The sequence below is a fragment of the Gobius niger genome (assembly GCF_951799975.1).
Source record: "Gobius niger genome assembly, chromosome: 2".
NCBI lineage: Eukaryota > Metazoa > Chordata > Actinopteri > Gobiiformes > Gobiidae > Gobius > Gobius niger.
The window spans coordinates 20,172,912-20,197,823 of NC_136853.1; the positions used below are offsets into that span (position 1 = coordinate 20,172,912).

At 41.3% G+C, this 24,912-nt stretch overlaps 1 protein-coding gene across 1 annotated transcript in view; it reads right to left on the reverse strand.

Moving 5' to 3' along the window:
* The window catches only part of brinp1 (bone morphogenetic protein/retinoic acid inducible neural-specific 1), a 132,859-nt gene that overhangs the window by 30,168 nt on the left and 77,779 nt on the right, over nt 1-24,912 (reverse strand). Inside the window, exon 4 of the mRNA XM_079581068.1 lies at nt 18,125-18,294. Within this exon, the coding sequence (XP_079437194.1) occupies nt 18,125-18,294 (170 nt within the window). The remainder of the gene's footprint in view (nt 1-18,124; nt 18,295-24,912) is intronic.

Sequence of the window (24,912 nt, forward strand, 5' to 3'; positions counted from 1 at the left end):
ATCAGTCATAACATTACTTAAGTTGAAGTATCTGCTGTTACTTATATGTTCAAAGGAGTGTTGTCGTCCCTCTTTAATTCAGTTCAACTGTGTAATTGTAGGTTTGGTTTTATTTCTATATTACCAATTAGCTGTAAGCTATCTGTTTCAGAGACTGACTTGGAGAACAAATATAAGCAACCATTATCAGTGTCCATCAACTTTGAGCCATAGCCCAATTATTAAATAGTTAAATGTTCCAAGAAAACCAAAATAATTGAAACAGTTGAATAATCCATAAAGAGAAATACTGTAAGCTTTGTGGTTTTTGTTATTTTTTAATCAGCAATTCAATATTGAAATGTGTATTTTATTTCATTGTTGACCTGATTACAACACACCATTGTGATAGAAGAACAGGAGAGATTATTCAAGAGCACCTGTAATTTGAACTGTGGGGCTTTCATACAAGCAGCTTTCATAATCAAATGCTTAGGACAAAGATGTAATTAGCAGCCAGGTATTATTCTGTCCCCTCTACCTATCAAAAGAGCCTGTTCATACGGGTTAGTATGTGTGTGTGTGTGTGTGTGTGTGTGTGTGTGTGTGTGCGCGTGAGTGTGAGTGTGATTGACAGAGTGATGACTGTGTTGTGTGTAAAGCGGAGACTCTGGCAGATGGGAGGATGACAAGCACGAAATTACACAGATGTTACTCCTTACTTCTGGCATCAGACTTAAAGGGGGAAAAAAAAAAAGACTGGGATGGATGCTCACAGAACAGTGGCCCTAGTATCGTATGAGGTATGCATAAAGTCATATAAAACTCATTAAAGAGACTTCAGTGATACCCAATTTGTGTCTCGTTTGCTGTAACACTCCTGCTTTTATTTATTTTCTACATCCTAGCCCAAAGTATCCCAGAGAGAAGTTAAAAGCTTCACTCTGTACACAAGCGACTGCAGGAGCACCACCCCAGGTATAACCTACATCAAGTACTCAGACGACACAGTTATCATGGACACTACAAACACACAGGGATCACTGCAAACTGAACTGGACTCATTCTCACGGTGGTGTCGGGAGAACTGTCTGGATTTAAATGTATCCAAGACCAAAGAGATGACTATCAATTTCCAACATGGCCACTCCAGCTCTCCCTCACTCACTGTCAACAACGAAATAATAGAAAAGGTTAATTCATACAAATACCTGGGTTCCATAATTGACCATAAACTCACATTCAAACTCAATGCTGAACACATATTTTCAAAATGTCAACAACGCCTCTTTTTTCTCCGTAAACTCCGCAAACTCCAAGTCCACCCGTCCATTCTCGCCTGTTTCTATAAATGTTTCATTGAATCCATCCTCACATTCAACATCACTGTCTGGTTTGGTTCACTCACTCTCACCCACCGCAACATGCTCAATAAAATCATCAAAATCAGCAATAAGATCATTGGTCAGGAGCAGGACTCACTCAGCAGCATCTATGACTCCAGAGTTCTGAGGAAAGGAACCCAGATCTCCACAGACTCCTCACACACTCTGCACTCTCACTACGCCCTGTTGCCGTCAGGGCGCAGGTTCAGGTCCCTCCCTCTGGGGACAAAGAGGGCGACCTCCACTTTCCTCCCGACCTCCATCCGCCTGCTAAATAAATGACTGTGTGGACCTTGGTCTATCGAAGGCCCACTATACTGTTTTTTTAATGTATTTATTATTGCTGTATGTTGTTGAATGTCTGTGGATGTATTGTTTTTATCGGGCCCGTACTGGCACTTCTCCTGCAAATGAAGTTCCTAACGGATAAATAAAGTGAATTTGATTTGATTTGATTTGATTTGACTCCAGCAGGATGTTGTTTACCAGGGGGTCCCGCCTCACTTACCAGGGCCTGTTCAGATGGTGGGCCACAGGTGTGAGCTCCCAGGCAGATCGCCCAGAATGAGGGAGTGACCCGACTGAGGGGCAATAATCGGGTACTGCAGGACTAGGCCCGAAGGATGTTATAAAGGCCTTGCTGGCTGGAAAAAACCCAATGGGGCTCTTTGTAATGGGTAATGCAGCACATCTCCTTTGCTTAGAGTTGATCCGGTTGTTGGAACGTTGGTCCACTCCTCTACGCATGGCCGTGCCAAGTTGCTGGACACTGGCTGAAACTGGAACACTGTGTTGTACTGTATACGCCAATCCAGAGCATCCCAAACATGCTCAATGGGTGACGTGTCCAGTGAGTCTTCTGGCCATGCAAGAACTGGGATGTTTGCAGCTTCTAGGAATTGTGCAAAGATCCATGCAACATGAGGCTGTGCATTATCATGGCACAATAAGTATCTCTGTGCATACTTTGTGGCCCATACCAACAACCTGATCAACTCTACGAAAGGGATGTGCTGCAAAAACAGTGTGCACATTTAGAAAACATTCAAAGAATACATTCACAGTTTTGGTTAATCAAACTGTGTGAGAGGACATTGCTGTTATCTGGACAGCAATGGGGAAACTTTCGTCCGCACTGCAGTGAGGTCAACGCAAAGGTTGACAAAAGGCTAACACAACTGAGTGTTTTAATTGGGGGGGGGCTCCTCTCACACAACTGCAGTCTGTCAAATTTGAAATAATTTGGTTAGTGACCTTTCAAGTATAGTGCACATTTTGTGGAGTTAAATGGCAAAGGAAACTCTTGATCTCAGTTGGAAATTGAAATACAGCCTACAAAGATGTGCCTTCTTAATTATCCAAATCATGGTTTTAAAAAGACGGTAATTACAGACTTACATTCAATCTGCCAAACACCCTTGAAAGGCCTCAAACAGCTCAGGGTCATAGGATAAAACGCGTGTGTGTGCGCAGGTTGATTACAAAGCCAAACATCACTATCACGCTCTGCCATCTTGATGACTGCTGACAGTGCGCTTTCTCAATTTTGCTGCGCTTATCACCTAAAGATTTACTTCCCCCAAAGGTTTTCTTGCATGATGCACATCGTGACCGAGCTAAGTGAATGTCTGTCCTCTGTCACCCTTGGACGCAGCGGCTGTGATGCTTTACATTCTTTCATTCACAGTGTTCCATCCCTGCATGGTGCATTGTATCAATAATAGTGCCCCCAATGTGCATCATAATGAATGTGGTCAGTATACATGCGTTTCCAATGACATCACGCATAGTTCCGGCGGCCATTTTGAATACCGAAGTAGCATTATGCAGTACTACAACATGTAACGATATCTCTACTCAGGATGAAAATGAAAGACAACTGATTGACAGTGGCATTTTTATGTACTCGGAATCATTGCTCAAGAAGATAACAGTAAAAACACGGCCCCAGAGACGCACGTTTATGTGATATAACCAGCAAATGTAGCAGCTCTGTCTGTCAAGCTACAGCAGGATTTACTAAAGATCTGCTTCACTCCTCAGACTAAATTAACACATCAAAGAGGAAACAGAAAACCTTTCTCTGTGATTCTCTGTGAGTTTGTCATGTCAACAGAATCTCAGTATGAGTGTTTAAGCTGCTCAAGACGTTAGCATGCTACCCGTTAGCAACTGTCATCAATCAACTGTCAATGACTTCAACAAGATAAAGACACATGTGACTCACATCTATGAACACATATGTTGTATCCAAGGCTAGATGTTTGGAGTGTGGTTCAGGGCTTTCTCTTGGAGAGGTCAGAGTTGAGCTGTTGAAGCTAAATGCTAACCGGTAGCATGCTAACATCTTGAGCAGCTTAAACACTGACTCACTGGTTTCTTCACATAAACGTGCGTCTCTGGGGCCGTGTTTTTACTGTTTTCTTCTTGAGCAATTATTACGAGTACATAGAAATGCCACTGTCAATCAGTTGTCTTTAATTTTCATCCTGAGTAGAGATATTGTTACATGTTTTAAAGTACTGCATAATTCTACTTCGGTATTCAAAATGGCCGCCATAAAAAAGTCACATGACTGAAAAGCATGTATAGTCAAAATAATCACCGATAAATGTCAAACTGGCAGGATGACCTTAACCCCTATGATGCCTTTTTGGTTTCTATTCTTGCCCTTTGTTTTTTTTTTAAACTGCTCCCACAGGCTATGATTTAAAACATGTGCTTACCTTAGAGAAAACCTTAGAATCAAAAATCTTGCTTTCTCAGCTGTTTTATACTTTTGCGGTACATTCAGTCGCAGTCGCAATTTGAACCTTTAGACGCGCAGACGACATTCATTCGTTAGCATTACTGGATTTGTTTTGAGGTTTAACTTTTTATTATATTCCTCCAAGGATTGTTCAACTATTTCTGAACGAGACAGACTCTAATTTGAATGTATTTCATAGAGCTGTGTTTAGGCCACCAGTCATGTTTGAAAACACACCACAGTGTTGATGAAAAGCCACTCGGGTTGGGGGAGACTTAAAGGATTTGGATTATTAAGCAGAACACAACAGTGCAATCCCACGGGACCACTTGCACCATCATGGTCCACTAAAATCACATTCTGGAACATTTCGGCTAATTGTCAGCTGTCATCGCAATCTGAGCACGTAAATACAAACGCTCTGGAGATCTGTCTACAGTTCAACAGCTGTGAAACGAAGCTTGCATTTGTTTTGTTTTTTAGAAGAAAGTCAAAAGTTGTTTTACCAAAAACAAACTTATGTTCGTAGGTTTTTGGCAGGTAGTGAACCACAGAGGGTAGGAACTGCTCCACTTGCATTCCCCTGATTTCAGTGACAACATAAAGACCTCTGAGTTTGACCTTCGCATGAATGGAAAGACCAATTATATATCCATATCAGCCACCAGACCCTGACGTATTAATGAATTTGCGAGTTTAAATGCATTAGTGGCCTGTTTCATTAGTGAATATATAGAAGTAACAGCTCAATAATTATAGATTTGATTTGCACTTGATAAGCATCTCAAAGTGATTTAAATCCACCATTCCTTCACACTTGGTGGTGGGTGGCCATGTCTGCCCTGCTCTGCCCCTGCCATCTCACAACAACACAGTCAAACGTATACACCAGCTTAGCCAGATGGGAGCAGAGCACAACAAAATCCCTCTGGTAAATTTACAGAACCAAACAGCATTCTGGTGAAGTTGCTTGTGGCTGTCATTGGTCCTATGGTTAGCAAATGGTTAGCTTACACACAGCCTATAGATATAGACGGCATCTCTGGAATCGCCCATATCTGTGCCCAGTCACTAGAACCAGGGACACAAGTCGGCAGCCCAAGTTTCGAGAAAAATGCAAAAGTAGTATTTTTTTTTGAAAATGGGTGATTTTCGCTTTTTACAGAATCGTTCAGTTGAAGCCACTGCTCTCCAGACAGGACGCAAAAACATTTTGGCCACGCAGCTTCAGCGTTAAAAAAAGCTTCTCGCAAAAGCACCAAACAGTCAATTTTGAATCTTTTTATAACGGTGGATTTTGCGTTTGAGTTGATCTCTGATGTCTGGCTCTGTTTCCATGTTAGAATACGCTCGTCTCCTGTTTCCTGTTGTTGTTTAGGGAGGAGGCACCGCTGCTCTGGTTTGTGTTGTTGACACGTCCTTTAGCGAACAAATGCCACGAAAAAAGGCAGTTTTATACAAACGCCTATTGTGGATCAGTTTATGTTCGTTTGATTGAGTGAACTCTGAAACCCCACACACATGACACGACAGGAGGAGCTTTACAGCGGGATGGCTTTTCTATATGAGATGTAAATGAGCCCTATTGTCACTCCCAGAGAGGTGAGAACAGCCCAAAAGTTTAGAGGCCGATTTCTCTATTTGACATATTTCCAGTTCCCCACATCTTCTCCAAATATGATCAGATTTCCATGTGTTACATATTGTTGGAAACTTTGGAGATTACACTTTCACAAGCTCTGTCCTGCTCAAAATGCCCCAAAACCGAGTTGTGTCCCCCGTTCTCGTGATGATCATGTTTGAAACAGTTAAGGTGGAAAACAAAGAAGAGGAAAATGTTAGCTTTCTCCAATTATTCAAAAACTACTTTAACAAACGCTGAATTATTGATATAATTTTCTTCCCAATAAAGAAACAAAGTCAAAGGAGAGGAGCAAGGTGGTTCAACAGCCCATAATTACATAAATAACAGATCATTTGTATTTACGGAGAATACTAAAATGATGCTTCATGTTAGCATCACGCTACATGCTAACGCTCGCTAGCAATAGCTTCTACTGCCGTTTTTTTTTTTTTTTCCCCGCTTCTGCTGTGAAAACATGACCATATTATAACACCATAGCCGATTTAGACTTGACTTTATTCATGTGTGATGAATAAGTTTGTATTCAAAGCCACACCCTCTTCTATGACGAGATGCCGTCTGTTTCTATTCACCTTATTCCGCCCCGCCCACTTTTGCCACTTTTTGCCTTGACTCGACACTTCTGTTGTATTGACACTTCCGGTCGAGCGTGATGCCCGTTCATTTAAACGGAGAACGAGGGAAAATATTCTCCGCTCAAATCTGATGTTTAGTAGATTTGTGTAAAATGGCCAATGTTCATTTACACCAACGTGTCAACACTGCACTGTTTTTCTGCGCGGCTGAAAAACGGCTTTTTTTTCGTGTAGTGACTGATATTATGTGGACTTCTCCAGTTCCATGTTAGGAGAAAAATGGGTGGGTACAATTCGTGGCGGCGCCCACGCGAACTTCCGGAATAAGGTGAATTGTCTCCCTGTGTTGTGTAAAGTAGTGTGGTGAATTGCTCATTTCAACACCAATATTTTAACAGATACTCTAATTGACCATTGTTTGACCTGCTATTTGACCAACTGTGAAGCCGCTGTCTCTCCTCTGTACCACACTCATTTATATCTGATGCCCATCTGTGCTCGTTCATGAGAGATCTGAATAATGATGATGTGGCATTAGTGCGGCCTCAGAGTACAAACTGAACTGGATTGCCTTTCGGAAAGCCGTCGGTGCTTAAGATACCGGAGTGAGTCACTGTAGGTCAGAACATGCGATGCGATTCATTTGCAATAACCCATGATGAATGTGTCAATTGCTTTTGATTAATCTCGAGTTAACACATTTTAACTTTGACATCCATAGTTAAATGATAACCTATGTGCTTTCCCTGAGTTTTAACGGCACTTGAAGCACAGTGCCGGGACAATATGATGTGAACTTGACAGTGAAGAATATACGGAGAGGTTCCACTGTCTTCATCACATGTCTCTACTGAGCCCTCCAAATCTGCCCGTCACCTGCCATTGTCTTAATGACTTGCTATTTCAGTCCACATTGACACGAAGAGACATGTAATTCTCAAAACCCAGATCCCTTTCAGATCTCTGAGGACTCTTTCTCCTTCTTGCTCATATTATTGATTCATATCGCTTGTGCGTTACAAAAAGGCATTGTTAAAGGAGGACCGTTTGTGTTTCCATTTTGTGTTTTAAAGAGGCAAGGGAAATTTTAACGTTTTTGCTCTAAAAGAAAGAAAGAAAAATGTTCAAGGAATACACAATTTCCAAATTGACTACAATAACATCATTACTTTGCCTTGTAATTTGGATATAGAGTAGGCAGATTGCTGTTTTATGATGCATCTAGCTCTATGCCTGATATTCCAAAGGGACAGGGAAAGTGTTTGTAGTGGTCATGAGAAATGAAGTAATAATAGGGATTATTTAGATTTAGCAAATGTCATCTTGATGCTGGGTCCAAAAAAATTACAAAACAATATGCTGTATAGTAGCATGTAGGTTTACCATGTAAAGTACTACACCATCATACACATTAAATGCCAGTGTAAGTCAGTCTGCGGCCGGTTGACCTTGTAGACCGTAGGAAGCTCCCTCCCCTGCAGCATACTTCATGCTTGAATAAATGCACAGAGCACACATGCTGCAGCATGTGCAATGCTAGATTAACACATCATTTGAGATTGCACCAAGGTTTTTTTTAAAGGAAGAAAAGCCACTAATAGAAGTGACATTTTCTTCACATTACGACACTCCAGTAGGTATCTTATTTTCATTTTCGAATGACTCTCGCATTCACTGTTGGAGTGCAATCAGATTCAGCCTTATGAAGGCAAATTCACATTGCATTTATTTTAGAAAATGTTGTCAGCGGGAAGGTCGCTCTATGATATAAGTATCACATATATCACATCTGCACAGTGCTATGGCTGTATCTCAATCACATACTGACTTTCACAGCACAAACTAGATTTCTGATTAAAAACTGAATTAAAAATGGACATGCAGAACAATGTGTGGGACTAATTATTAAAGGATTAAAGTATCTAGCTCCACAGGGAGTCCTTTGTGGGGAACATGCAGACTACAGATGTCTCATAAGGCAGCGTTTTTTCCCTTTTAATGGTACTGTAGATTATGATTCAAAACACACCTTTTCACACCTTTGCCATGCACTGCACAAAACCCAAGCATACAAATCATTAAACTAAACGTTACGATTTCAGGCCCCATCTGCAAGTTTTCTTAAATATTGAAATCCGTGTTGATGCACCAGTCCTGGTTCCAAAGCAGATGAGTGTCCAGGCAAATACTGCTTTTAACTATGCATACACCTGGACATACTCACATCAGCAGCCCTGCCTATGCACAATACACTTCTCAGGGATATTCTCACATAACTTCCAAAAGAACTCTATAATGGCTTTTCGATATCCCGATGGATTTAACTTGCACAGCGTGTACAACCTGTGGGAGGTCAACAACAATCAAATAATTGTTTGCATTTCTCACTGACAGAAATAAAAGGGTTTTAATGAGAGAGCTTTGCATTAGTGGCTGCACAGATGTCTGGAGTCGGCAGAGATTGATTGTTCTGTGTCCTGCTGACTGTCCCTGCTTGCACACACACTATTCCTGAGCCTCATTAGAAGTCTGATAACAACACATTTCATCACTTATTATTGTAAATATGATAATGCAATGGCACTTGGCACATTATACTTTTGATATGCAGATTCTATTTTGATATAATACGTTGTGTTTTTAGTGCTAAATAGCTTGCAAGAACCAACTACAATATGTCTGAACAGGCAGTCGGTACATCAAGTACAGTGTGTAATTTGCACACATACATAATTCACTGGATGTTCAAGGCGGCAGCTTGATGAAACACATGGTAGATGTCAAAATGAAAACAAAAAAAAAGCCAGCACATTTGGTATATTCTGTTGCAGTTGTGGGATCGCTGCTATCCATCACAGAAAACACTTCCATGGCTCGAGGCGATGGGCCAAATGGAAGTTGGCTGTGAACCACTGGAGATGATGTAAGAAGGCGGCGGCATCAGCTTGTCATTGACATCAGAGCAACCAAGGCCATCTCGGAACTGGAGTCCAGCACTTGCGCTAATTTAAAGAGTTGGAAGTTTTTCATGGGCTTATCATGATGTGTTTCTAATACAATGTACACTGGATCAAAATACAAACTATGGACTGGTAATTTAGTACAGTACTACAAAAATGTTTTAGATTCTCTTTGACAGTGCAAACACCAAAACAACTCCTAAAACAAGTATTAAAATGGTCACTTCTGTTATATTTCATCACTGCCTGTTGCACAGATACATTATTGTACTTTACTACTTCACGAAGATCGCCTTTGAAGACAGTAAGGGATTCTAGCCAACAACGAGAAAACATAGAGGATTACTTTGTAATCATGCCCCTAGAGGCCATAACTGCCACTGCAGGTGTCGTAGCATGTTATGTTTTTTTACTCATTAGTTGTCCGTGAGAGTAAGGGGGGGATGGGGATAAAGCAAATTTGATCTGCATTCCATACACTGTGGTCCTTTCAGATCAAGATTACAGAAAACTAAAATAACTTTCATACCAACAACATTGGCATGACACTGAGCCTAAACTGAGTGATCCACGGATATAGAAAAAGAATCACGGGCTGGCAAGCAGGCTCAGGGATAATTTCTGGGGTGGCAACACATTTTACAATGTCAAATGTTTATAGTGAGGATACAAGTTGTGCTTGATTGCAAGGCAATTTTAAATGTTTTAAATAGTAGCATTGTCCATTATATAAGTAGGGGTTTCTTACCAGGAGAATTTCAAAATCTTGTCAATAAATGAAAATAAAATCATCATCTGAGTTCACATTTGGCACCTTATTTAGCTATAAAGTTATCAATCTTTGCCCCGTCAAAAAAGTAACTGAGAGAGAGCCTCTGTAAGCACCCAAGTAGCTTCTAGAGCAAATGTGAGACATCACATTAGTTATACAGACCAAAAGAAAAATATTAAATGAATCAGGCTTTGAAGATCTGGATTGCAACTAGTCCTTTAAACAATGCATGTATAAAGTGCCAGGTTGATGACTATACCAGAATTTAGACAGTTCCAGACGAGGACAAAATCTGGCTGTACTGACATCAGTGGGTGGCAGCTGGGGTGGCAAGACTTTACTCACCCCTCTAGATCCGCCCCTGGTGACCCCTTCGGTTCACCCCAGCATAGACTGAATGTTAAGGTAGATTAATGAGTTGAATTGGCTTAAAGACCTTTTCACATCAAGTCAATAATCTTCAGTCTGGAGTGGATGGGCAGGTTTTTGCGAAAGGCGGGCTACGCTTCCACCATCATATGTAGGTGGAGAGTATTGGGGCTCAGTCTGTATCTCCCGGTCACCACACAAGGAGTGCTTTAATTGACCAAAAATTAACACGTGTCTGTTGTCTAATCCAACTTGTATCTGTACCGGTGACAATAGTGCACTGCTGTTAGCTAGCTACAGAACCCGTGTTGCCTCCGGGGCCGTGTATTTGCTCGCTGCTCGGGCCGGGGAGGCTATCCTGGCATCCAGAATGATACCCCCTTGTATATTTTATACACAGGGATATCAGTCTGGGCAGGACGCCCTTATTTGCTGCTTGTGCCAAACTCTAGCAGATTTGTGCAATCAGATTTGTTTATTTGCAGTCACGCGTTGCTCCCAAGCAGCTTCACTCTTGGGACACGGAAGTGTCCTCAATAACAATCTATGGACACCGCACGGCAGAGAGCTTTTTTCCAATCAGCAATAAATGACCAAAAACACATCGACAGTAGGTGACTTTTGTGATTCACAACCCTGTTCGAAAAACCGCAACCCCGCAACAACAAGACGCCCGTCGCTGATTTGTTTACTCCGCTTCCTGTTTGCTTGCCTATGTTCCACTGGAAATGTAGTTTGCTCCGCACTGTATGGGGCCTGGGGAGGAGGGGGGGTCTACAGGAGATGCAGGAGGTTCGAAAGCTGGGCAAGGTTTGTCTGAGGAAGGTAGTACAATAGTAAAACTATTCTACTGTCACCAAAGCAGAATCAAAGAATCAGGAAACAAATTTTGTTTATGCTCAGGAACAGCGTGTGTTTTCTCAGAATCGCGCAGCAGCAGTGGCTCCTCATGAAACGACACAAGCGACACAGATGAATGAAGCGGCTCCAACCATTTCAAGCACCCAACTAGAAGCATGTTATGCGACTTGACATGTTTAAAGTGTTTAACTTCAAAATGATAAAAGGAAAATCAGTTTTTTGAATATCATGACGTGTAATGTTTATGACACGGCAAACTAACCATATAGAATCCCCAGAAATATCAATAAAGAGTCTATTAAAGATAAAAGGTACAAATGTGTAATATTTAAATCCATGTACTATTTCTGTTTGCCAGACATCAAATCGTGTGTTCAGAGCGTCACCTTATGCGTCAGGTGCATCTCCATCAGTGTTATCACGCACTCCTGCAGTATACAGTAAGTGTGTGCGTATGTTTTAGCACTGCGGCCGCTCCCCTCATTCCCTTCACCCCCCGCCCCCCCTCACCATCTTGTCTTGGAGAGAACTGACTCAGCAGCCCCTGTCAGCTCCGCTTAATTTTGTCATGCTTGACTTCCTGCTACCTAGAGTCTCATCTGCCAGAAGCCCTTAATCCACTTGTCAGTCAGGACAACAAAAAGCTGGGGAAGGTGCGGCTGAATGGAGACAGGGCGGTGCAGTATTGTGGAGGTACCGAAGAGTGGGTGCTGGGTGATTGCGGGTGCATGCGGAGGTAACAGTGCATGTCAGCACCTGGGAAGTTTGGAAGCGCAGGTTGGAATTACAAACACAGAAAGAGTTAGGGTCAAGTCCAAAAAAGTTTACCTGGTTTGCCAAAAAATATACACCTCAAGACCACTTATGTATGCTCTGTGTGTGTTTGTATGTAAGTTTATTTATAATGTGTACAAGTACAAGGTTTACCAAAAGCAAGGAAACGAGTTTTGCCCTGGTACTCACTCCGCTGAACAAGAAAACAAATGTACATCAACACAAAGCATTCCGGCAGTAAGACACAAAAACCCCAGCTCTCCTTTAGGCTAATGTTCATGAGCCTCACCGCCCGAGGATAAAAACTGTCTCTGAAATGAGAGGTCTGAGTTTTGAGGCTCTGCAGACGTTTCACAGAAGGTAGGTAGGAGAAGAGGGAATGTGCGGGATGACTCGGGTCCTGCATAATGCTGAGATCCTTTTTCTCACAGCGCTTATCGTACAGGTTCCCGATGCAGTTTTATCACAAGGGTGCGGTCATGTGATGTAACGTTACCAAACCACACCAGCAAACTTCCCGTCAGAACACTTTTCATTTGTACATCTGTAAAAAATTAATGAGTGTTTCTTTTGAAAAAACATATTTAACACCTAAAAAAAAACAGTCTCTGCTGAGTTTTTTTTTTTTTTAATTGCACAGCGGGTGTGAGGAAACCAAGAGAGAGTTTGACAAATATGAATGCCAATAAACTTATAATTCCCCACAATTTCAACAGGAGTGCTATTAACTTGCGTGTAAGGTAATTTAATACTATAATGAGCGCTTTCTTTTTTTTCACAGTGAGGAACAGATTGTTTTGTTTGCACCATGTGATCAGGGAACACACCTCACCCTTATAGTGCAGCTCATTGTTGTCAGAAATCAAACCTATGACCGTTGTATCATCTCCAAATTCAAATATGTTGTTTGTGGGATGTTTTGCTACACAGTCACAAGTATACAGACTATACAATAAGGGACTAAGACAACACCCTTGTGGTGCCCCAGTGTTTAAAACCACAGAAGATGAACAAGTATCCAATTACAGATGGAACAGCTAAGGCCAAGGTTTGAAGGATTGACAGAATGATAAATAGCTTCCTGACATATGTGTTTGGACAATCCAAGTGTTGTAACGCATGCAGTGTTATCCACAGCTCTGGTGCATTTATAAGCAAATTGTAGTGGATCAACCCAGGCACTTTTTTTTTTTTTATGTGCCTTTTCACTAGCACCTAAAAACACTTCATTATCACTGAGGTTAGGGCCATTGGCCTATAATCATTCATGTGCTCACATGAGCAGAGGGATTCTTGGGCACAGGCACTATATTGTTTGAAACAAGTGGGAACAACACAGAGTAACAATGACATGTATGTTAAAACTATCTGTAAAAACATTTGCATAGGACTGCTGCTTGAAGTAGCTTGAAGCTTAATCCAGTTTATGTACAGCACTACTTGCTTGTTCATTAGAATGACACTGGTTGTATCTGCACACAGAAAGCCCCCCTCCGGTATGTTCTTTCCTTATCTACGTAGGTTTCCTCCAGGTACTCCGGTTTCCTCTACCACTAAAAACATGTACAATAGGCCAGAATGAGTGAGAGTGAATACAAGCACAGCATAGGCTTGTAAAGCGCAATACACGTGTAAGCCATGATGAAAAGTCAATTATTCAACCTTATTTGTCATACATACTGTAATTAATGTTGTGATTAATGTTTCTTGCCCAAGGTCACTATGGCAGTGGTAAGAGTTGGAATCACACTGCCAACTGTTGATGTGCATATAAACTCTGAAAGAGAGAGAATGGGATGTAAATCAGTTCTAATGCTGCCCTTATGTGATTTAAACAGGGTCCATTAACTTACTGTGTGGGTGGAGTCAAGAGAAGAAATCTCTAATTACTCCTTATTAAACTGTTTAGTGTGTGCGCGATAATCACTGCCTCTGAGAGCTCTGCTGCTGCTCTGTAAAAAGCTGCAGTTTTATACATCAGTTCTTAGTCTGTAATGTGTATGTGTGGGTCACTATGAGGTCAATTACGCATTAATATCAACTTTTTTCTTCTTGAAAAGTTACATAATGCACCAGTATGCCTGTTGTATATTGCATGATTTTTGTTTTTACTTCAAAGATGAGATGTCACATTGCCAGAGCCTGCACTCGTCTCTACTGTGCAATAGTTCAAAGAGACAATCGCTACGACCAAAGTTTTGTCATAGCAGTTTTAGGGTTGTCGCCTGCTTGCGGGGTTTAATTCTGCGGAAAGTGCAGGAAAAGTACTGTAAATTGCAGAGTCAGACCCGCTCATGCCGGGTCTCTGTTGCTTAGGACTTGATGAGAAACTTGACATGAAATCTAGTTGCAACGAGAAGATGGATCACTCTGCAACTTGCCTTCCAAAATATCAGCACTGCTTGATATCGGTCGCCGCTTTGTCCCTGTCTCACTGTACGACCTAAGACCTGCGATTATGATTGTCCACACAAGTGATCATTTATCAGCCGGCCAAAGTCGCTCAATGTACACCCAGCTTTAAGAGAACAATATTTTTATTTGTTTTATGGAGCAGGATTCTGTCTGTCTCTATGGCAACCTTAATTTTGCTTCAGCCATCTGCTTTCTAAGACCAAAGGATTATTGGACTGCCTTGTCATAAAACGTAATTATTTTGATTACTGAGCCTTGAAATGAATAGCGGCCATGAAAAGGTTAAAGTGCCACAGGTGAAATGCAGCCTCACTGCATTTTCTAACAAAACAATGTGCAATGACAATGTAAATGAAAAACAAACAAACAAACAATACAATTAATATTAATTAATCACTTTTAAATAGAACAAAGTCAACTATAAGTCTTTGTCGTTGTTTAATCTGTAGGATTTGTAAATATGTAATGCCACAGCTCTGACACCCTTGCCTGGCCATTCCTGCTTTTATATCTGTTGAAAAGTAGGACCGTCTGAAACAGCCAGTCAAATCTCCAAAAGATTTATATCGATCCAATCACAGACCACGTTGTCACAGCAGGAAGAGTAATTTCTTCTTGTTGCCATCTATTGAAAGTATTTTTGTCTCGTTCCAAACGTACATTGATTGAAACAGCCGTTGCACATTTGTGTTAAAGTCTCCAATGTTTCAAATCTGAACTGAGTTGCTAATGAATTGTATTCTGTGGCAAAAACGACAGATCCACTCTTTTGGCCGATGCCATTGTAAAACCACGCTGAAACCTGGTATCATAGCGGCCCCGGGGCCATGTGTGCCGGTCCACCTGGACCGATAAGTCTGATCGGTCTTGTTAAAAGAGTTGCTGCATTAAAAAGGCTCTCTCTGCTCTTATGGATGCTGTCGCTGCATCGGATCTGCTCATCCCCGCGACCCCACCCGAGAGTGCACGGTGTCGGACCATCCCCGCACTGTGTCTCCCTCTGCAGCCATGCGTGCGGCGACAGGTGTGGAAAGACACACAAGTTTTGAATGTGTAAAACATAAGTTAAGTTAAGTTATACTTTTTTATTCTTTGTAGAGAAATTTGTTCTCTGCATTTGACCCATCCTCAATGTCGAAGAAGAAGCAGTGAGCTGCCAGCGTGGGCTGGTGCTCGGGGACCCATCTCCGTGATAAGGAGCCAGGCTGGTGATCAGAAACACCTTTTCGACACACGGCGGTGTAAACGCGAGCCGGTGTTGACCCACTGGATACAAGCTGAGTGTGACAACAGACAGAAAACAGACTGTGGCTCTATTTCATTATATATATATATATATATATATATATATATATATATATATATATATATATATATATATATATATATATATATATATATATATATATATATATATATATATATATATATATATATATATATAAATAACGTTTTCTTTTGGGCTCAGTCCCAGAGGTCCAGTTAAATCTGACCAACAGCCTGTGATTAACAAAACACTTTTGAGACGTGATCCTTCATTTGCTAAATAATATTTATTTTACAGTTTGATCTATATATGTATTTTAGCTCCCATATATTAAGTGTGTGCGCTAATTGAAAATAAATTATGTCCACATGTAAAGTAAATGTGTAATAAAAAGAAATAAAAGATAAATATAGGCCGCGACTACACTGCCTATACAGGAGCCTCTATCAGACCATTTTTTTGCCTTTTAAAGTACCAATACAAGAGGGATTTATCGATAAGGAGTATCGATAAATGTCTAACGATACCCAATCCCTAGTGTGCTGTGCTGTATTTGTCACAATCTTCCTTTTTTTTTTTTTTTTTTTTTAGGATGACACATAACATCTGTCAAGAGACTATGGATGAAAAATAGCCCACAGGTTAATTCTGGCACATTTAAAGTGTTGATTACTATGCACAGTCCCTGTAAGACATAAATAAATGATGCATATTCTGGAGTGGAAGCGAGTGTTGTAACTGTGAAACAGACACCAAGTCAAAGTGGCATCACCACCATCATTTCCTCTATTCTATTTGTGTTTCTATTTCATTGATGGCCTTTATCTTAGGATATTTGTCTGACACACACTATTTATTGCCAGTTAGGCAGTGCAGCATTTTTGGAGGATGGAAATGTGTGACACCTGTCTTTTCAGTGTGCCTTGCTGCTTCCTAAAATGGGTGTTCACATTTACAAATACTGGTCAGTTGAGCAGCGGGAAGCGGATTTGTATTTCTAATAGCAGTGCTTGAAAATTCCAAAACGTTGTGACACGTCTGACTAGTGTACATACAGCCTTTGGAACACAAAGAGTCTGAAGGCAGATAATTATGTAAGGGATAATGTATAGAACGCTGGTCATTATCGGGAAAATAAGTACAGACAGGGCGAACTGGACTTGTTTCGCCCTGAAAGTACTTATTTTCCCGATAATGACCAGCGTTCTATACATTCTCCCGCTTATTATACGGCCATTTGCCAACTGAACACACACAACATAAACTTCATACACTTTTAAGAAGGCCGAAAGGTTTATTGAATGACTTCCGCTGCAAATAGTTCCCAAAAGTTTGCGTATTGCTTGGCAACGTTTGGCTAGGTTAATAGCAGCAAGGCTAGTAGCTAGCCCATAGACTGTATATAGCCAAGCTACTTAGTTGAAGGTGCAGTTGGAGGCATGGTGGTGAATCTCTGGGTAAGTTGAAAGTCGGACTCACGTTAACTTCACGAGCGATTCCCCTAACTTCTCTCGCAGTGACGGGGACAGAGACAGTGTCCGCTACTACGTACGGAGTGATATGAAAGACCTGTATTACATGCACGAACTATTGGCAGCGGTCATTATTTTTCTAATTTTCTATCAAAAAATAATGACCGGTAGAACATTGGAAAATCCCATTCAAATCAATGGAGCGTTCTACTTACGTTGTGAAGAGCCGTATGATAAATTGTGATAAACAATACAAGCTCATTTAGGATCAACGCAGTAGCTAATAATATTCAATAAGCCGTGTCAAAAATGTGACCCATCATGAGAACGGGGGACACAACTCGGTTTTGGGGCATTTTGAGCGGGACAGAGCTTGTCTCCAAAGTTTCCAACAATGTGTAACACATGGAAATCGGATCATATTTGGAGAAGATGTGGCAAGTTGAATTTAGGAACTGGAAATATGTCAAAGAGAGGAATCGGCCTCTAAACCTTTGGGCTGTTCTCACCTCTCTGGGAGTGACAAAAGGGCTCATTGACATCTCATTTAGAAAAGCTATACAGCTGTAAAGCTCCTCCTGTCCTGTCATGTGTCTGGGGTTTCAAAGTTCACTCAAACGAACATAAACTGATCCACAATAGGCGTATGTATAAAACTAGCTAAAGGATGTGTCAACAACGCAAACCAAAGCAGCGGTGCCTCCTCCCCAAACAACAAGAGGAAAAATCACCAATTTTCCCCCAAAAACGTATGTCCCTCATTCTCGCGATGGGTAACAAATGTGAAAGAGAAATTAGCCTTTACTACTTAAGCTTGATTTTTATATTGTCTTAACCTTCGTAAATAGGGTTAAATTACTCAATAATCATTAGCATTGCCATCATTGTGGTGTGAACTCACCTTGATGGCATTAGTTGATATCTGGATCTCGTGGAGCTTCCTCATGGTGCCATCGCGGTCAATAAAGTACGATGATGCCAGCTGATGGAGGGCCTCCACATTCTGCGTGGCATTGGCAAGCTTCCTGTCCAGCTTGTTCTTGGCCAGGTACATGGTGAGGGCCTCCTCACCTACAATAGAACAAAAACAGAAAATTAATTTGCAGAAATACAAATGTAAACAGTATCTAGAAATGTTTTAGAAACATTGTGTTAACATTTTAATCAGCACACATGCTTTATACTCAAAAAGCTCTATTTGAAGAGCCAGGTTGGCCAGTAGTATTAGAGAGAGTATTAGAGTGGTGAAATATTATGCAGTTTCCAATCAAAATGTTTTTTGTATGTATTTATTTTTTTTGGAGGATGCAAAGTCCTCAAAATGGTGCCCATAACATAACTGCCAATGTAGGGCTGGAGGTTCTAGATAATGTATGTTTTATGAGTTATTTTATCTTTGTCATATCACCTTTTCAAGTTTTCTTTTTCTATTTCTTTTTTAATTTTCTAATCTATTCTATTCTATAGCTTCTTTTAGCACAGACGTTGAGTATTTGAGTGAAAGAATCCTGATTATGCCAGATGAAATATCCTGTATAGCTGTAATCTAATCATATAGCTGATTTGGGCACAAAGCCAGGGTGCTCTTAACGAGAGCAATGAGTCGAGGGTCCGGTTATAGCCGGACAGTTTTTAGCGGAGAAACCGGATGCCCCAGTTTTCCAGGAACACACTCCATATTTGTAGCTTTATCCTGAGTTGGCACTGTCCCCAGAAATGTCCCTGGATTTACCCTCAATAGAACAGCATTATTTCCGCATGACACAGGCTCACATATATAGAAGTCCAACCTTCATACAGTATCTCGAGAATATTCTCTGGCGTCAAACAAATCAATCACAATTGGAATCATCTTTTTGCGACAAATGGCACAGCAAGAGAGAAAGAAAACATACCAAAGTCATAGCAGAGATGGAAGAAAGCAGTTTGGGGAATTAGATGCATTTCAATAGCACTTATACATGCGGCGTGAATGGTTCATAGGATGCTGAAATACTACAGATCTATGGTTGGCCACTTTCAGATGCGTTCTTGTTACACTTATGATTTCAGGAGTGAGATATGAATCGTCTCTTTGACGCTGTCTGCTGTGATTTGCATATAAATTGCAGCTTTTTGTAGCAGCTTCCAGTTCAGTGTAAAAATCCCCACCATTCATAAGCTGCTTAAGTCTGTGAACTAACTTAATTTTTAAGCACAGTGCCTGCTGCATTTTAGAATATCCACTCTTCAAACAATAATAAATTGTGATTTCTTTATATTGCCATTTGGCGGAACAGACTATTGCTTTAAAGTTTATGAAAGGAAGTATACTAGAGACTCAGGCTTTTAAAGATGCTTCTGGACACCATAGCATTTGTAATGGTGACGTTTTGGTCTATGCTGCCCCATTGCCGAGGTACCAAAGGACAGATAAGAAAACCCCCCTCCAAGTAGGGTCGTAAACCTTTCTGTGGCACTATCCTCTGTGGGAAACAGTGGTATGAATGACTGATTCAAGTCAAATTCAACCAACACACAGTAGCATTGATATACAATCTGTAGACTTTGTCAGAAAGGAGGACATGGGAGTTGATGAATGTGCGTTGCCTCTGAATTGCCTGTTTGAACTTCTGGTTACTGTCATTCATAAATCTGGGTCTAGAACGATTACTGCTGCCTCTCTGGTTTGGATTTTTCAACTTCGACAAATCCAACTTTTAAGGACATTTGCATTTTTCCAACAAGACAACAATATTTTTGATTGTTGCATCAAACATTCTTGACTGAATTGTGAGTTGTCAGCTACTAGCTGGAGTGCAGCTAACTCGACTAATGACTAGCTGAGCCGGGAACGGTGCCCCTGCACTTATCCAGATCAGCTCGAGGCCACCAGGAGAATGGGAGAGAGACCACGACCAAGCAGCCTGTTCAACCTGACCGAAGTCGGACGTCAGCCCTTTGAGTAGCAGGACTTGGCATGGAAAACCTTTCTCTTTCGAAAGTGCACCTTAAAGAGCTGGTTCATCAAGATTCCCATCAATGAAATACAAACCACCTTAACTTCACCCACAGATAAATTCAAGAACATTTTATCCGATTATTATCCTGTAAATCTAGCACTGTTCAGATCAGAATCTCATTCTGTAATCTATTATCGGGCTTTGCATTTCAATATTCAATGCCTGTCTGGTAATTGATTATGGTCATTAAACCTCCACCACAGTTTGCTTTGGCAATGTCTGTGTTTATTATTTCAGACTAAGGGTCAATGTGTATGAAATGAAATGAAATCACATCCTTCAGATAAATCTACAGTTTAGCCTCCTATTCTATACTTTTATATTGTTCGCCTTTCGAACTGGTGCCCTAAAATGTCTACATCAGGCTCACATTCACTTGCTGGAGCAAGTAGGGGGTAGGAAATACATCATTTTCAAAACCTACGAGTGTTTCATCTTATATAGAAATAATTTACAGGAAGAAGACTTTGTTTCTAAGAGTGTGTTCATGCCATCATGTATCTATGCTCAGTTGATGACTGAATTTTCACACATACATAACTGGTGCAAATGATCTTACGCAAGTTGTCACACCCTCTGAAGATATCACAGGGAAAAGGAAAAACAGTCAAGAACTGCCAGAAATGTCAAAAAAGAGACTTTTAAATTAGATTCAGAAAAGAAAATGTGTTGTGAAAAAAAACAAATAACAAGTTCAAATTGAACCAGTAACCTCTTTTCTGCTCTGCTTAACACAGTCGGGAGGAATGTGAACGCTTAGAGCACAAACAGTCTAATATTTGCACTGTGCCGAGCAATCATTATGATTTGCATGTCTTGTGTTTGCCTTTGACACATAATGAAAGCTTTGGCTGCTCACTGCTGAACATGGAATACATGGAACATCTTTTTGTATCCCACACACAGATCCCAGATCAAATAGCGATTCACTTTTGTAACTTTACACCAACATAATCTTGAACTAACTGTTCGGGATGAAAAGAGAGGCCTGAAACATTAATACATTCTGTTCATGTGGGAAAACCATTTAAAATCCATCATAAAAACATTACTTAAAAAGATTCCAACTTCTTTTCCTTGAAGATATCTATTATAGAAAACGCTACCTCAATGGCCGCCGCCTGGGCGCCGCCATGTTTATTTCCCATACCGACTTTGAGGCTAAGCAGGGACGGGCCTGGTTAGGACTGGGATGGGAGACCGTTTGGGCACACCAGGAAGCCTGGCGACAGTACTGAGTGTGTGCGTGGTTGGTGGTGGGGGCTCATGTGCGCATAATTGTTCAGCAACTTTGAGCGTCTGGAAAAGCGCTATATCCGCGGCCGGCCCCCACGTGATGGTCCCACCGGCCGCGGGCATTGACCACGGGTCCATATGGACCGCTGTGCTGCTGTCCGAGGACAACCCCTCGTCACAACAACGCCAGTGCACGACTTCTCACTGCCGTGCGTGTGCGCGCATCCAAACAGGGCGGTGTGTGTGTGTGTGTGTGCGTGTGTGCGCGCGCGTGTGTGCGTGTATGTGTGCGCGCGCGCATCCAAACAGGGCGACGTACGTCATCGTCACTCACCGCTAACCTGCAGACGCTCCGCACTGGTACAGTTACATCCTCCAAAAGACATCTGCGCGTCTTTGTTTAAGTCTCTCCTGCAGTGACCGAGGCTGTGGTTCATCATAGATCCAGGCCGTATTCCGTCTCTAAAGCTTTGTCTCCGAAAAACAGTACACGCAAAACATTGCCCAAAAGCCTCTAATCACACGCGCTGCTCCGACTGATTTCTCCTCCGTGTGAGTAAAAGCGAAAATGAAACTACAACTTAACGAGCGCATGGCCTGCACTGCGTCGTTTTTTTTTTTTTTTTTTGCTGCTGTACCATTTGTTTTCTATTTTGCTTTCACGTATTGTGAGCCCAGAGGTACATTTTATTCTAAAGCAGCTTTGAACGCATTGCCAATTTTATTGTACAGTTATAAATACTGTCTAACAACGATCATTAGGCTATTTCAGTTCAAAACCTACTTATTATTTTTTTGATTGTACACTACCGTGATGCACCAAACCACTGGTCCTGCACCGTGAACCAAACCGTTACAGCTGAACCCCTAATATTTATCCATACTTATTCCACTGTCTCTTGAATTCTATTCCCTGACTTTAGCGAACATATTGTTGTTGTAGTATATAAGAAAAGAGTACGGGTGCATCAAACACTCCAATTGCAGATTGTTTGAAATTATTTTTTGCATTCATTATTTTAAACATTTGTAGTGGCCATAGTTTTTGGAATGGGTTGGGAACCACTGGTCTACAGCTGAACTGTGTGACGGGTTGGACATTTCTTTGTAATCACTCATAATCTCAGAATATCAAATGTGGAGACTAGCGAGGCCCGGCCGAAGGCCGGGTCTCAGCTAGTAGTTAATAATATGGGTTAAACACATGTATGTCTATGTCCCAGGCTCAGGATCTGTGCGCGCTGAATGGTTCTTTAGCCCACAGGGTGCGTTGGAATTGGTCAGTTAACTTGTGGTGACCGTGACCAGAGGTTGTATTGCAGCAGGGCCCCTGTCTCACGGCTGATTACAGAACATGTGGTATAAGGCTGGACTCATGCTCTATGACGTTCCCCTGTCTGTCCCTGAGGCCTGGGGAAACTTACTGACACAGTTGACTTTCACTGCGGCTTTCACATAATGGACCTGTGCTAAATCCTTCATCTGCCCTTTTATCTCCAGCCGAGTGTGACACAATAAAGCGCTTTGTAAGATATATATTTGCAGGGGGTTTCTGCTGGTGTGGCAAACCATTCCTCTCTTATTTAATACAAATCAAAACATATGGAGGCTTTCTACAACCAAACTTGAGAACATCCTGCATCTGCCGTTATATGTTTTAAATCACTCAAATAACACTGAAATAAGTTTTTAATTTTTAAGCATTTGGTGATATTGTTTTAAAAGGGACTTTGGAAATAAAGTGGAAAGGCCTCAGTGAAGTCCGTTTACACTTCAGCATGAGGACGAGAAAGTGTTACTTTGAAAGAGCCTGATCCATCAGAGGTTGCATAAAACATAGAGGTGGCTTACTCTTCAGAGTTGAGAGTGGTTCCTCCAACAGACCTTTTGCAGCACAGGCAATAATTTCACTGTGTCACCATTTCCTTTGAGTCCTTTCTCAAGAACAAAATAGTTTCCTTTAAATAACTTCCGTGTTTCAAAATACATGATGGGTGTTTGTGAGTGTCTTTCTAAAACTTAGCCAAATGCAATTTATAGTCTCCAATTCAATAGCAGTGTTAAGTTTAGGTGATGGAGCTTTACAACTGTTCAAGACATTTCCAAATCCACACACAGCACTCACCTACAGTCCATTCAAGTGAGGCGCCCCAAACTGACCAACAAACTTAAGCCAAACTACCCTCAACCCCTCTGTTATCTCCGTGTGCAGGTCACATGACTCGTAGTGGTGTGTGTTAAATGCTTGTCAAAACCTCACTCAAGCCTTGTGCTTTGCAATGACCTTCAGAAAAAACTCAAGACTCATCAGGATCCACAGGAAAACCTCAGGCGGTCAGGAGAGGAGAGTCCTGCGGGAGCGGGCAGGAGGGCGTTGGGAGAGGGATTGAAATCCCCTTCCCGTGCAGGTCCCTACTGTACACTTTGAACTTGTACAGCACTTTGGCAGTGATGACTCTTTTGTAAATGTGCTTTGTAAGAAGCTGCCCTTGACCAAATGTGCCAAAAGTTTAAGTTCAAGTTCGACTGTCTGACTTAAGCTGATAGTCCATGGCTTGTTTTGTTCATATTCAAGACCATGTCAAAGGTTAAAGAGTCTTTGGCACTCTCAGGTCTGTGGACTTTACATGTCGTCTCAGTGTCTATAGAGAGAGGAAGTGCAAAAACATGGCGTGCCCCTTGCTACTACCCTTATTTGACTACTTTTTCAGTCCTTCTATTTGGTCAGGGTGGGATGAAAACCCGAGCGTTTGTTGTCTCCTTTGAAGGCCAAAATCGGCAATCGTTATATCATTTGCCTTCATCGTCATCTTGCTTGTTTAATAAGGTTTTTATGTTCATTCATTCACTGTTGCCTTTTTCTCTTAAATAAAGAAATATATAAATAAATACTTAAATAAATACACTTTTTTATTTGACAACAATCAGCCTCATATACACAGTTTTAGCCTAATGACATTAGGCTGCATTTGTTAAGTGAAGAGTAACAAAGCGATCATGGGGCGGTGTTATCGGTGATGCTGACGTTTCTTCACACAATATTTCCTTTGTATCAGCCCATTATAAAAGAAACGAGGCTACAGCTCACAGACGGAGTAGGAATAGGGTCCAGAGCTGACACAGGCAGCTTAGGGACTGGAGCCCCACAGCAGCAGGGTTGTGAGGGGCCCACTGGAAAACCCTGAGTCATGATTTTGACAGGAAAAAAAACACACTTCATATATATATGTATAATGTTCTAATATATAATGCAAAATGCTCTTGGACATTTGCACAATATCAAGCTGGGATTACTCCATCTTAAATAGTTTTGAGAGACAACAAGCTTTTGGCAGAGCTGCTGATTCGATTGGTGCACTTCATTTTAGCCAATCACAGCCAAGTCGTAGGTCCATTAAATAGTTTGTTACATGCATACACATTTCCCGCCGTCGTCGAGCCATTAAATAGT